We start from the raw sequence: 15,480 nt of genomic DNA on the forward strand, positions 1-15,480 counted from the left end.
ATATATATATATATATATATATATATATACATATATATATATATATACACATATGTATATATATATATATATATATATATATATATATATATATATACATATGTGTATATATATATATATATATATATATATATATATACATATGTGTATATATATATATGTGTGTATATATATATATATATATGTGTGTATATATATATATATATATATATATATATATATATATATATATATATATATATATATATATATATATATATATATATATATATATATATATATATACACACATATATATATATACACATATGTATATATATATATATATATATATATATATATATATATATACATATGTGTATATATATATATATATATGTATATATATATATATATATATATATATATATATATATATATATATATATATATATATATATATATATATATATATATATATATATATATATATATATATATATCAGTGGCGTGCGGTGAGGTTCATGTCAGGTGAGGCACTGACTTCATCACAGTCAGATTTACAAACATATGAACCCTAAAGAGTATCTTATTCACCATTTGATTGGCAACAGTTAACGGGTTATGTTTAAAAGCTCATACCAGCATTCTTCCCTGCTTGGCACTCAGCATCAAGGGTTGGAATTGGGGGTTAAATCACCAAAAATTATTCCCAGGCACGGCGCCGCTGCTGCCCACTGCTCCCCTCACCTCCCACGGGGTGAAAAAGGGGATGGGTCAAATGCAGAGGACAAATTTCACCACACCTAGTGTGTGTGTGACAATCATTGGTACTTTAACTTTACACTTACAAACTGTAGCACACAAAAAAGCACATCTAATAAAAAAAAAGTTATTATGGTCTTACCTTTACTTATAAGTGCGGGAGCAGTGGTGTTCGTGTTGGAAGAGTCATGAATGAATGAAATATGAAATCCGCGCAGCAGTCTGCAGGTGTACCTAATGTTGTGTCCCTGTTCACAGCTCCTCCGGCGCGCCGCGCGAGCATTGTTGTTTTTGCACTTTTTGGCTTCTTGTTAAGTGACTTTTTTGGGGTGGATTCGGTCTTGCACGTGGAGGGTTTGGGTGTGGGCTTTGGTTGGTGTGGCGCTCCCGTCGGGCGGTGCATTCTGCGGCGGAGGTGCTTGGCACCAGGAGGCGGGGTTATGAGACGAGCCTCCAGTTTTATGATCGCTCAGCATAAGAAATACGTTACACACATACAGTTGTTGACAAAATACACTGTACATTATATACCTCAGCTAACTAAACTATGGAAATGTATAATATAATTCATATAGCAATACGGTCTCACTGCACAGCAGGCCAGCAGTTAGCCGAGTCATTGCGCACAATCCATGTTGAGGCACAAATCAGTGACGTGCCTCAACTGGCTGCTGATCACCGCGCCGTCTCTTCTCAGTATTTGAACGGCAAATGTGAAAATAAAAATAAAAATAATCTAAAACTGGTGAAGTTAAATGGAAAATAACTTTAGTATAATCACTGGATACATATAACAATTTAATTTTTTTTTTTTCTTTTTACTTTTTTTTTCTTTCCATGATGGCAGGTGAGGCCGTGCCTCCCCTGCCTCTAGTGACTGCACGCCTCTGATATATATGGTGTGGTGAAATTACTCTCTGCATTTGACCCATCACCTTGTTCCACCCCCTGGGAGGTGAGGGGAGCAGTGAGCAGCAGCGATGGCCACGCTCGGGAATCATTTTGGTGAATTAACCCCCAATTCCAACCATTGATGCTGAGTGCCAAGGAGGGAGGTAATGTGTCCCATTTTTATAGTCTTTGTTATGACTCGGCCGGGGTTTGAACTCACGACCTACCGATCTCAGGGCGGACACTCTAACCACAAGGCCACTGAGCATGGCCTTAATCACTGATAGACTTCTGTCTAAGGTGACGAATGCTGGGAATAGACACAGCTTGTTCCCCCTGCTCAAGATGGCAGCCACGTTGACGCGTCGTCCCAATGGACAGCGTTGTCAGCGGCAGTATCTCCGTATTCATATCTATAGGGCTTACTTCCTAGTAGCATGTTAACTTCTGTTTTTATCGTGTTTCGGCAGTTTATGTGTGTTTTGGACGTTGCTACGTGTTTACCCCTGTCAACCACCGTATTGATAGAATCTACTACATCGGACAAATGCAGAGTTAAAGTATATACAGTATATCCTATTCAGTTCTCTGCAGTGGAAATTTGTGTTTTGCATAACAGGGCTATTTTTTCTGAAATATGTAACTGTGACAAACGAAAACCACCAAAAACAAAATATACATTGCAGAGGATGCTGTTTCTGAGTTGGATAATGCAAAAAGAGGATAAAGTACACAAGAGCGCTTATAACAAAACACACATTGTCTGACAAATACAGCTTAATTGTGTTTCATTGTATCCATTGAAGAATATCCAATCGTATTTACAATCAGCAAAGTATGTAAAAATACTGTTTTAACATCACAAAATGCCACAAATTCAGTCAGCCATTTTTAATATTGCGCTCTCATTACCTTCGGCTATTTCAGGAGATTGACGTCACAAAGGAAACGCTTCTGCACTCTGACCATAGTATCAAATCAGTCATACTGGAAATACGCCAAAATTAGACAGTTTATCATTCACAAACCCTATATAAAACTTGAACACATACCGGTATATATATATTTTTTTTATGTACTATAGGTCGTAAATAAACAAATGAATAAAAAGTCAGTTAACAATTTAGTCAATGGGGGCTCTCTATTTCGTCCACAAAACCGTCTAAATAACCCACCAACAATACTCTATATACATATCATGATCTAAAATTAACCTAATATTAACGATTTTGCTATTTTAAGAGCTAACACAGACAAACTATTTCTTAGCGGCTCAATGATACAGACAGCTAAGTAGCCCTCTGCTGCCTTTACTGCAAGCCGACATCGATGTCATGCTGCTCCTGCGATATCGCGTCTCGGCTCATCAAAGTAATTTTAGATTATAAATCATGCCTCTCATCTGGATAATAGGATGATTTAGCCAAAATCTAGAAGCTGTTCATCTGTGACATTCAATGTATACCCGGAGATAGAGACAAACACACACAACCGAAGACAGTGTCTGCAGGGAGACTTTTCCTTGTTAACCCTTCGTGTGGATCAAGATTAATTCTTCATGTACAGTAAACGGGAAGATATGGACATCCTATCAGTCGTCATCGAAGTAAGAGCAAACATTGTACATTAAGCAATCGTTTTATTATGTTTGTTTGTATTTCTTGTTTAGCTCTTAGCAATACTGACACATAATGCTATAGTGTTTCACTAAAGCTGGATTTGTTTAGCAGAGCTTCTAAATCTTGTAGCTCATCCTCCTTATATTCAGGATCAACAATATACATTTCTGGATCATATTTTCCCCAAAGTAATCGTTGTTGGCTCTCACAAAGTCTGCATGATTCGCAGTGTTGTTGGTGGGGAAGGGATCTGTGGTCCCTACCTCTACGTCACGCAATCATGTGACTGGCTTCCTCATTATCTCTCAAAATGGCTCAGGAATCTCCGTGGGATTGATACTATTTTGATCATATCTATTTACTCGCAAACTTTGCAAGTCTTTCGGTGTGATAAATCAGAAAAATATGAGAATAGCTTCAACATAGAAGAAACTTGTTTTTCCACTCTACTGGTACTTTAAAGCTACAGAAACACAAAACCGTCTAAATTTGAACATCAAGGCAATATTGTGGGTATTACACTATTGTGGTATTCACTTAAAATAGTTGAAAAATACCATCATATCGACCCTTTTAACAAAAAACGTGACTTTGTGCTGTGCCTCCCGCATGTACTTGTGTTTAGGGTTTGCGGATGACTTGAGCGTCTTCATTAAGCAGCGGACTGCCCCGTCTTGAAGTGGGTACGAACTGACAACCGCCTCCCGGCGTTTTAAAGCAACCCTGGCAACCGTATCGTTTACTCTTCGTGACTGGCTCCAGTTGAACGTTGGCCACAATGCAACATGGCACAGGCGTCAGTAGACAAAAAGAGGGAAAGTGAGCATTTGAAGACCAAAATACGCTCTCAGTCACTCACGGGCACGCACGCGTGCAAGAACAACATTTTGCACACATGCAGAAACAACAGCCAAAAAGTGAAAACGTTAAACCACTTAAGTCAAAATTTTGGGCAAAATGTCCTGAGAGGAAGCGTCCTCTGCAGTCGACATTTGTTTTTGGTTTGTGAGAGTTACACATTTCTAGGAAAAAAGATGTCCAATGGAGAGGACATTGGCTCTGAGGATGATTATGCCACTAAAGTTGCACCAAAACTTTGAATTTCTTCATTTCCTGCTACTGTAGATCACAATGTATATCACAAAAGCACTGTTTAGCAAATATTAAAAGGAGTAATTCTACATAATATTTTGCATTTTCTTTGCTTTGTGTGCCTTTTTTACAAAATAGGCAAATTAAGATAGCAGTAAGACTCTAAGCCAGGGGTATTTAAACTTTTTCCACTGAGGGCCGCACAGTGAAAAATTAAACAATGCGGCAGCCATTCCGATATTTTTAATTTTCAAAATGATAAAAACCTCCCCTCAGGCTTGGTTCCAAGGACCCAGAAGGATCATAGTCATTAAAATATTAAAAAAGGGTCATATATTATTATTATTTTTATAATAAGTCATATTTTATTATTATTATTCAATGTTGAAAAAAAAAATAAATCATTTTCCGGTCTATCTGTCCATATAAAGAAAAAAAAGTTTGTGTTTTATGCCCTTTTTATCAACGAAAACCCTGTTTATTTTATAGCAAAAACACAAGTACTTCACATAAAATGTGGAACATTTTATGTGAAGTAGTTGGAGCCTTAAATAAGTCAATAATTCATAATAAAATGGATTTCAATTCATTATGTTTTGAGCAATGACGGCTTAAAAACAATCCCCACTAAAATTATTGGGGATCAAACGGGCCTCAATCATATAAGTGTTAAAAATAAGTCATACTTTTTTTTTCCCAACACTTAAGTGTCTATATCCACTCCATATCTATACGTCGATTATACGTTTTTATTATTTGTTTTTGTTTTTTTATTGGTATGTTTTATGACCATTTTGTCAAAGAAAACGTAGTTTTTATATGGCAAACACACAATATATGCAATATTTTCTCCAAAAAATATTTCAAAGTTGAATATTTGATGTGAAGTAATTGGAGCCTTGAATAGGTCAATAATTCATAACAACATTGATTTCGATGTATTAATATTTAATTATTGTTTTTTGAGCAATGACAGTTTTAAAGAAAACACTGCTTGCATGGCAGCTTTGTGTTATTAGAGTCAACATTGCAACTTTGTCACGTTACAATTCAACTGTTTGCTCTTATTTTCCACTTTTTTTAGTCTATCTTATATCTTAATATTTTTTAAATACCGTAGTATTCTTAGAATGTGCCGCGGGCCGTTAAATATTTGTTGCGGACTGCACTTTGGACACACCTGCTCTAAGTATTAGCACACTTCCGCTGTTACTTGTAACAAAAGTTAATTGTTTTTACCTTTTACTGTTAACAGCAGTTAACTTCTTTTTACACTTGAGTGACAGAACAATGATAAAAATTGCAGTAGCGGTAATAAATACAATAATACAGTGCATTTGCAACAGCACTTACCTTTACTTGCATCATTTAGGTGCTTTTTTGTTTTCACGATTAGGCACCAACAGTGGTTAACTTCTTTTTACACGTATATGAGTGTTAAATGTGACTTAAAAATACCCGTACACATAATACATGTTTTATGATTGCTATAGTTTGACACCGGAACAGAATATTGTAATAACCAGAGGAAATATGTAGAAATATCATTTAAAGTTAATTATGTTTTTGTTTTTGCTTAAAGCAATAACCCATGAAGAGAGATTGTATACGTCTCAAATGATCCAAATAGTACAATTTGTGGAATTAAAAGAAATCTAAGCAGCAGTACATGTATTAATGTGTCGTAGAACATTAAATGATTGGGTAAAAATGTGAATAAACAAACGTGCAGTTCATTCAGTTCACTGTAGCGTGTCCGAGGCTCTTTTGTGCCAGTCATGCAGCTTGGGGGCTGCGGCCCGCAGTGTGCGTTTAACTCGACATGTGGCCGCGCTCCAAGGATAACGACGTGCCTGAGGTCGGAGCGAGGAGTGACATCACGGCCCGCTCGGTGGTACTGTTACCGCGCACGGGGGGGGGAGAACAGCTGGGAATGTTTACTTTAGCAGCAGAGAAAATTGTCAACCATGTTTCAGATCCCAGTAATGTTTTGTTAAGTATTACACGCAATATTTGACTGAAGGAGCGTTTTGACAGTGAGGAGCACCTTTGACTCAGCCTGTCATTTACCAATGATGCTTACACCAGTGGTTCTCAAACTTTTTTCATAAAGTACCACTTCAGAGAACACTTGGCTCTCCGAGTTCCACCATAATGACCAACATTTAAACACAGTAGGGTAGTAGCCCTAAGTATTCATTAAACACAAGGCAGAGGTTTTATTTAACTAATATATTTAATAATTTTGGCCACTGCAACATCACACAGTTTGAACAGTAACACTGTGTTTGAATATTTAATTAAGCGATTCTACCACTCGTTGGGAGTACCAGAGTTTGAGAATCACTGGCTGACACATAACAATTGGATGGTCATTCATGCACTTGATTATTTTAGTAATAAAGGAAAAATAAGTCCATCTGTGCAAGGTGATAACATTAAACATCATGCCTGAATTATAAATCACTCTACCCTCCAACATGGCGGCCGGGATTTACTGCTGCTATCCATTATTGCAAAATCTACAGCAGATGTTAGGCTCCTACCGCCGCGTCGCTCTGCCTGCCTCCGAGAAGGATCGCATTAAAGGTGGAATCGCAAGCCGCGCTTCTAATGGATTTAACGACGCACGATGGATTACAATATATCAATCTTGGTGTATAAGGCGGGAATTGAACTTTAATAAATTGACAAGACAAGAGGTGTCTATACATGAGTCACACTGCATGAACACAGCTTATCTTAACCTTTAATAACTCAAAAATGACCCCAAGCTGTTCCTATGGAATGTTCTATGAACCTTTAATTCTTAGCAACTCTGACTGTCTCACTTACACACATGATGTCATCTCTCACATATGATGCAACTTAGCATGTCAATACTGTCCCACTTACATATACGATGTCATCTCTCGCATATGATGAAACTTTGACTGTCAATACTGTCCCACTTACACATCTGATGTCATCTCTCACATCTGATGCAACTTTGACTGTCAATACTGTCCCACTTACTTATCTGATGTCATCTCTCACATTTGATGCAACTTTGAGTGTCAATGCTGTCCCCCTTCCACATCTGATGTCATCTCTCACATTTGATGCAACTTTGACTGTCAATACTGTCCCACTTCCACATCTGGTGTTATCTCTCACATCTGATGCAACTTTGACTGTCAATGCTGTCCCACTTCCACATCTGGTGTTATCTCTCACATCTGATGCAACTTTGACTGTCAATGCTGTCCCACTTACATTTTTGATGTCATCTCTCACATCTGATGCAACTTTGACTGTCAATACTGTCCCACTTACACAACTGATGTCATCTCTCACATTTGATGCAACTTTGACTGGCAATACTGTCCCATTTAAACATCTGATGCAACTTTGACAGTCAATTCTGTCCTACTTACACATCTGATGTCATCTCTCTCACCTGATGCAACTTGCCATCAAACTGGCAGAAAAGAAACGTAACTAGTTGTGTTTGGCGGCCATGTTGGCAGGGGAGTCACGTGACTAGTTGTGTTTGGTGGCCATGTTGGCAGGGGAGTCACGTGACTAGTTGTGTTTGGTGGCCATGTTGGCAGGGGAGTCACGTGACTAGTTGTGTTTGGTGGCCATGTTGGCAGGGGAGTTACGTGACTAGTTGTGTTTGGTGGCCATGTTGGCACGGGACTCACATGACTATGTGTGTTTAAAGGCCATATAGGCAGGAAAAACAGCAGATAAAATGAATGTACCATGTTAGCTTTCAGCGTTCAGAGTTTACAACACATTTGACTCACAGAAATATTAAAAGATACAACACAAAACTTATGGGTTGAACATAACCATATAATGCACACGCCATGATTATTACATCTGTAGAGTCAACCATAAGAATGTAAAAAGTTCATGATTTTACAGTATCTGGATTTACCTCATTAGCTTTCTGTTGTAATACAGTCTTTAGTGGATAGACATTTACCCTGTCCTGGGTGGTGAGACTGCTGACATCAGATGTGTAAGTGGGACAGTATTGACAGTCAAAGTTGCATCATATGTGAGAGATGACATCAGATATGTAAGTGGGACAGTATTGACGGTCAAAGTTGCATCAGATGCGAGAGATGACATCAGATGTGTAAGTGGGACAGTATTGACAGTCAAAGTTGCATTAGATGTGAGAGATGGCATCAGATATGTAAGTGGGACAGTATTGACAGTCAAAGTTGCATCCAATGTGAGAGATGACATCAGATATGTATGTGGGACAGTATTGACAGTCAAAGTTGCATCAGATGCGAGAGATTACATCAGATATGTAAGTGGGACAGTATTGACAGTCAAAAAAGTTGCATTAGATGTGAGAGATGACATCAGATATGTAAGTGGGACAGTATTGACGGTCAAAGTTGCATCATATGTGAGAGATGACATCAGATATGTAAGTGGGACAGTATTGACGGTCAAAGTTGCATCATATGTGAGAGATGACATCAGATATGTAGGTGGGACAGTATTGACAGTCAAAGTTGCATCAGATGCGAGAGATGACATCAGATGTGTAAGTGGGACAATCAGAGTTGCTAAGAATGAAAGGTTCATAGAAGATTCCATAGGAACGTCTTGGGGTTATTTTGACCCCACTTGAGGAAGAGTGGGTAGTAAATTCAAAAACTGCAATTTCTTATAAGTGATGAAAAAATAAATACAAATGCAAATGGCCTCATGTCACAAACATGTCTTATGAGGAATACGTGGAATATGAAAATATTGCAACTCTTCGTTTTAAAATAACAACCCAGTTATTGCAAAAACGCAAGTCATTTTAGAGCCCACTCTTGGAAGAGTGTAGGTATTGGTAGGTTGTGCATCCAAGGGTTAGAAAACATTCATATACAGGTGAAACTAAAAAAAAAAATTCAAACATCATGCAAAGGTTAGATTATTGCAGCAATTTGATTTACAAGGTGAAATTAATATATGGCATAGGCTCATAAGATGCAACTCAAATTAATTTGAACTTTCTTGTGGTATCATTTTGATAATTATGGTTTACATTTTATGAAAAACTCGAAATAAAAATCTCTAAATAAAGGCTTGACATATTTCACTTTGCATGTAAGGAGTTGATATCACATTAGTTTCATATTTAAAATTGAATTGCTGACATGAATGGAGTTTTACACATGTTCAAATTTTTGGAGTTTCGCCTGTATACATTATGGCTCCCATACATATTGGATCATATGTGGTACTGTAAACATGGTACAGGGAGGAAGGCGGAATTTACACAGAAACACAAGCCACAGCAAATTGGAAGAATGCATGCAGACAATATATGGCCCTAATTTTATGAATACAAATTAAATTACTGCATTATATCAGAGTAATTATGTACATTGGTGTAGTTTTGTTAATCCCAATGCTAGTAAGATCTGCGAGGTAGACCACTACAATATATCCCACCAGCCATGCTAATGCTTGTACACAAAACAATTATGAGTATAAATCTGTCTAATTATAGCTACCGGGTAGTTAAAATAAGGGAGTAACATAAATTATGTTTTTGAAAGAAAAAAAATTGCCGTGTAAACAACAATAGGTGAATGGTCATATGTCAAGAACCCATTGTGCTCAGACCTATCTATACCTGCCGAGTATCCTATAGCAGTGGTTCTCAACCTTTTTTCAGTGATGTACCCCCTGTGAAATTTTTTTTTATTCAAGTACCCCCTAATCAGAGCAAAGCATTTTTGGTTAAAAAAAAGACATAAAGAAGTAAAATACAGCACTATGTCATCAGTTTCTGGTTTATTCAATTGTATAACGATGCAAAATATTGCTCATTTGTAGTGGTCTTTCTTGAACTATTTGGAAAAAAAGATAGGTTTTTTTTTATATTTATGAAGGATTTTTGAATTGTAGCTATTTTTAGAATATTTTAAAAAAATCTCATGTACCCCTTGGCATACCTTCAAGTACCCCCAGGGGTACGCGTACCCCCATTTGAGAACCACTGTCCTTTCGTGACCGGGTGATGCGATGTAGTTATTATGATCGTCACAAGATGGCAGTAGCTATAAATTAATTCCCGCAAAGTAAGAATCATAAATCAAATATTTTCACAGCTAGAGTATAAAAAACGTTTACTACTTTCTTAAAGCATTTTTCAAAAATATGAGAGCCCTCTAGACATGAAATACCAGCCTTCAATCACCTTTACACTCTTTAAATCCACTTTAGTAATGCTGCCTGAGGCTGAGCCAATCAGTGGCCACATTACTCTCTGATTGGTTTGGTCTCCTCTCGTAGTCAATATTACTTTAGTATTGATATTTCTAGCTTTTTTTTTTTAGCCATTGTTATGTTTGAAAATGCTTAATTTAGGACCCAAAAATTTGAGAACATGCTTAAAAAAAGAAGAAAATAAATACCGGTAAGTGATGTGGCGAAGCTGTAATACAAAACCCAAAACCAGTGAAGTTGGCACGTTGTGTAATTCGTAAATTAAAACACAATACAATTATTTGCAAATCCTTTTCAACTTATATTCAATTGAATACACTGCAAAAACAAGATATTTAATGTTTTTCCTGCAAATAATCATTAATGACAGCAACACATTGCAAAAAAGTTGGCACAGGGGCATTTTTTCCACTGTGTTACATGGCCTTTCCTTTTAACAACACTCAGTAAATGTTTGGGAACTGAGGAGAGCAATTTCGGAAGTTTTTCAGGTGGAATTCTTTCCCATTCTTGCTTGATGTACAGCTTAAGTTGTTCAAAAGTCTGGGGCCTCCGTTGTGGTATTTTCGGCTTCATATTGCGCCACACGTTTTCAATGGGAGACAGGTCTGGACTACAGGCAGGCCAGTCTAGTACCTGCACTCTTTTACTATGAAGCCACGCTGTTGTAACACGTGGCTTGGCATTGTCTTGCTGAAATAAGCAGGGGTGTCCATGATAACATTGCTTGGATGCCAACATCTTTGTTCCGGAGGACACAACGTCCACAGTTTTCCAAAAACAATTTGAAATGTGGACTCGTCAGACCACAGAACACTTTTCTACTTTGCATCAGTCCATCTTAGATGAGCTGGGGCCCAGCGAAACCGGCGGCGTTTCTGGGTATTGTTGATAAATGGCTTTCGCTTTGCATAGTAGAGGTTTAACTTGCATTTACAGATGTAGCAACGAACTGTAGGTACTGACAGTGGTTTTCTGAAGTGTTCCTGAGCCCATGTGGTGATATCCTTTACACACTGATGTCGCTTTTTGATGCAGTACCGCCAGAGGGATAGAAGGTGAATAATATCATTGTTTACGTGCAGTGATTTCTACAGATTCTCTGAACCTTTTGATGATATTAGATGGTGAAATCCTAAATTCCTTGCAATAGCTCGTTGAGAAATGTTGTTCTTAAACTGTTCGACAATTTGCTCACGCATTTGCTCACAAAGTGGTGACCCTCGCACCATCCTTGTTTGCGAATGACTGAGCATTTCATGGAAGCTGCTTTTATACCCAATCATGGCACCCACCTGTTTCCAGTTAGCCTGTTCACCTGTGGGATGTTCCAAATAAGTGTTTGATGAGCATTCCTCAACTTTCTCAATCTTTTTTGCCACTTGCGCCAACTTTTTTGAAACATGTTGCAGGCATCAAATTCCAAATGAGCTAATATTTGCAAAAAATAAAGTTTTCCAGTTTGAACGTTAAGTATCTTGTCTTTGCAGTCTGTTCAATTGATTATAGGTTGAAAAGGATTTGCAAATCATTGTATTTTGTTTTTATTTACGATGTACACAACATGCCAACTTCACTGGTTTTGGGTTTTGTATTTAAAGCGCAATGTGGCGAGAGAGGACTGTGTCACGAGTTGTCAGCATCCAGCAGCTTTATCGACCTCTCCATTCACTTTAAAATTTGTCAAAACTCATGTGTGTCATTTGTCGTACTGTTTACACTAAACCCAGCAGTGCAATTAATGCTGACTGAGCAGCTTTCTCCTTCCTGCTATTACAACATTGGTTTTGTTGCTGCTGAAATTTGGAGCACTAGATAAAAATGTGATCAAACACAACTACGGTCTCCTTTCCACTTTCTCATGCACTCCAAATCATTATCATTAAGGTTTAAAAATTTATAAAAATGGTGCATGCCGTACCTTAGCCTCTTACAGTACTGTTTGACTTTATCCAGCGAGGCGGCGTTGATCTGCGCCTGGTACTCCTCCACAGAGACGTTGTCTCTGTAGTAGTAACCCTCCATGCTCTCCAGTGCTAAATGGGCATGGTGCATCGTTAACTCCCAAGATTAAAAAATCTGCCTTCCATCTTCCTAATGAGCTGCATACCTTGCGTGAAGAGCACCGGGTAGATTTTGACTCCTCCGCCACCCTTCAGCCTGAGAGGCAGCTGAGAGAAGTAGAAGCTCTCCAGCTGGAGACAAACCTTCAGGTTGTGGCGAGGGCCCTCCACCTGGTACGAGATGGGCATGTCTGACGAGAAGGAGGACGAGAGTGGACACGTTCATTTCCAACTGGAAACCAAACATGCAATCATGTCTGCATTGCACATACTGGCCACTAGTGGTTCCCCTTCAAACTGCTGGAAGTAGAAGGTGACCTTCTCCAGGTCAGTCAGGGCCACCTGAGTGTCCTCCAGCATGGCCTGCTCGTCAGTCTGCACATTCAAAATCAATATGATTCTTTTGATTTATGACAGCAAAATTATTTATAAAGGTTTGATGGTTGGAACATGCTCACATCTGACTGGGGTAAAAAAATGACCAGCTGGCGTCTAGTTGTTCAAAATCAATATTTTGATTGATGATCGAAATATTCTGAACAAGATTACTCTTTCAGTGTTTGAAGTGGATCCGTTCAAATTTGTGAGAAATATGCTCACATCTGTACCATCACGACTGAGCGATATGGTGTCAAATTATTTTAAATCAATAGAATTCTTGCTAGAGCACAGATCAAAATAATCCGAATAGGAACAATAATCTTTGAAGGTTTGAAGTGGTCGGTTTAAATTTGACTTTAGCTACCTCAGCTATATGTATCAAATTATTCAAAATCAATAGAAGTCTTGCTACAGCACATATTGAAATATTCTGAACTGGAATAGTCTTTGAAGATTTAAAGTGGTCAGTTTAAATATGTGAAGAACATTTGACTTGAGCTACCTCAGCCATCGCGTGTGAAATTATTCTAAATCCATGGAATTCTTGCTAGGGCACAGATCAAAATAATCATAACAAAAACAACAATCTTGGATGATTTGAAATGTTTGGTTTAAACATGTTCACATCTGCTCTATCATACCTCAGCCATCGGGTGTCAGATCATTAAAAATCAATAGAATTCTTGCTATGGCACATATCAAAATATTCTGAACAGGAATAATCTTTGACTGTTTGAAGTGGTCAGTTTAAATGTGTGAGGAACATGCTCACATTTAACCTATGAAACCTTAGCTGTCTAGTGTCAAGTTATTCAAAATTGATACAATTCTTGCTAGGGCACAGATTAAAATAATACGAACAGGAACAATAATCTTTGAAAGTTTAAAGGGGTTGGTTTAAATTTGTGAGGAACATGCTAACAGCTGACCTATGATACCTCAGCCATTAGGTGTCAAATTATTCTAAATCAATAAAATTCTTGCACCGACAAAAATCAAAATAATCCGAACAGGGACAATAATCTCAAAAGAACATTCTCATATCTGACTTTGGCAACCTCAGCCATCTAGTGTCAAATTATTCAAAACCAATAGAAACCTTGCTAAAACAGAGATTAAAATAATCCAAATAGAAACAAACTTTGAAGGTTTGAAGTGGTCGGTGTATATACTGTATGTGAGGAACCATTTCACCCTGACTGAATATACCTTGGTCGTCCGGTGTGAGTGACTCAAAATCAATAGAATTCTTGCCAGGGCACAGATCGAAATAATCGAAACAATATTATTTGAAGATTTTAAGTGCTTAGTTTAAATTTGTGATGAACATGGCTACCTTAGCCATTCGGTATCATCCATCCATCCATTTTCTACCGCTTATTCCCTTCGGGGTCGCGGGGGCCGCTGGCGCCTATCTCAGCTACAATCGGGCGGAAGGCGGGGTACACCCTGGACAAGTCGCCACCTCATCACAGGGCCAACACAGATAGACAGACAACATTCACACTCACATTCGCACACTAGGGCCAATTTAGTGTTGCCAATCAACTTATCCCCAGGTGCATGTCTTTGGAGGTGGGAGGAAGCCGGAGTACCCGGAGGGAACCCACACAGTCACGGGGAGAACATGCAAACTCCACACAGATAGATCCCGAGCCCGGGATTGAACTCAGGACTACTCAGGACCTTCGTTTTGTGAGGCAGACGCACTAACCCCTCTGCCACCGTGCTGCCCATTCGGTATCAAATTATTCAAAATCAATATCATTATTGCTAGGACAAGATAGCAAGTAAGCAAATATAAACAGGAACAGAAACAATCTCTCTGAAAGTATGACAAGGATTGATTGAAATATGTGAGGAACCTGCCCACATCTGACATACGATACCTTGGTCGTTGGGTGTCAGTGACTCGAAATCAATAGAATTCTTGCTCGGAGCAGGAAGAGTTAACTTGATTGATTAAATCATGTGAGGAACCTCTTCACCTCACTGAATATACCTTGGTCATCTGGTGTCAATGACTCAAAATCAATAGAATTATTGCTAGGGCACAGAGCAAGATAATCCATACAAGTATGAAGAGGATTGTTTGGGGTGTGTGAGGAATATGTTCAAACTTTACCTCAGCTACCTCAAACTTCAGGTGTTTTCAAAATCAATAAAAGTCTTTCCCCCAAAAAATTAACAGGCTTAATCATGGACCAACACTCCTAAAGTTTAAAGAGTTTTTTTTTTAAAACAACCAACAGCCCCATGGGGCGTATTTGTTATTATTAACGTGATTTATAGTTTTCTTTGGTAAATAGTGAAGTCAAGTGTTCATACGGTCGCAGGTCTGGTTGGGAGACTTTACTGTAAGTCCCAGAGTGTGTTGAGCATCAGTCATGTACAGTATTTATGCAGCGTGAACATGAGTCAAAGCTCATACCAAGTGAGATGCATTTCAGATG

General features: G+C 38.1%; 1 protein-coding gene across 1 annotated transcript in view; it reads right to left on the reverse strand.

Annotated features, from left to right (window-relative positions):
• Positions 1-15,480, reverse strand: part of prex2 (phosphatidylinositol-3,4,5-trisphosphate-dependent Rac exchange factor 2) — a 230,730-nt gene that overhangs the window by 48,676 nt on the left and 166,574 nt on the right. Inside the window, exons 34-36 of the mRNA XM_062021283.1 lie at positions 12,919-13,021; positions 12,694-12,837; positions 12,505-12,619 (exon numbers count right to left, since the gene is read on the reverse strand). Of these exons, the coding sequence (XP_061877267.1) occupies positions 12,505-12,619; positions 12,694-12,837; positions 12,919-13,021 (362 nt within the window). The remainder of the gene's footprint in view (positions 1-12,504; positions 12,620-12,693; positions 12,838-12,918; positions 13,022-15,480) is intronic.

The sequence above is a fragment of the Entelurus aequoreus genome, linkage group LG15, assembly GCF_033978785.1.
Source record: "Entelurus aequoreus isolate RoL-2023_Sb linkage group LG15, RoL_Eaeq_v1.1, whole genome shotgun sequence".
NCBI lineage: Eukaryota > Metazoa > Chordata > Actinopteri > Syngnathiformes > Syngnathidae > Entelurus > Entelurus aequoreus.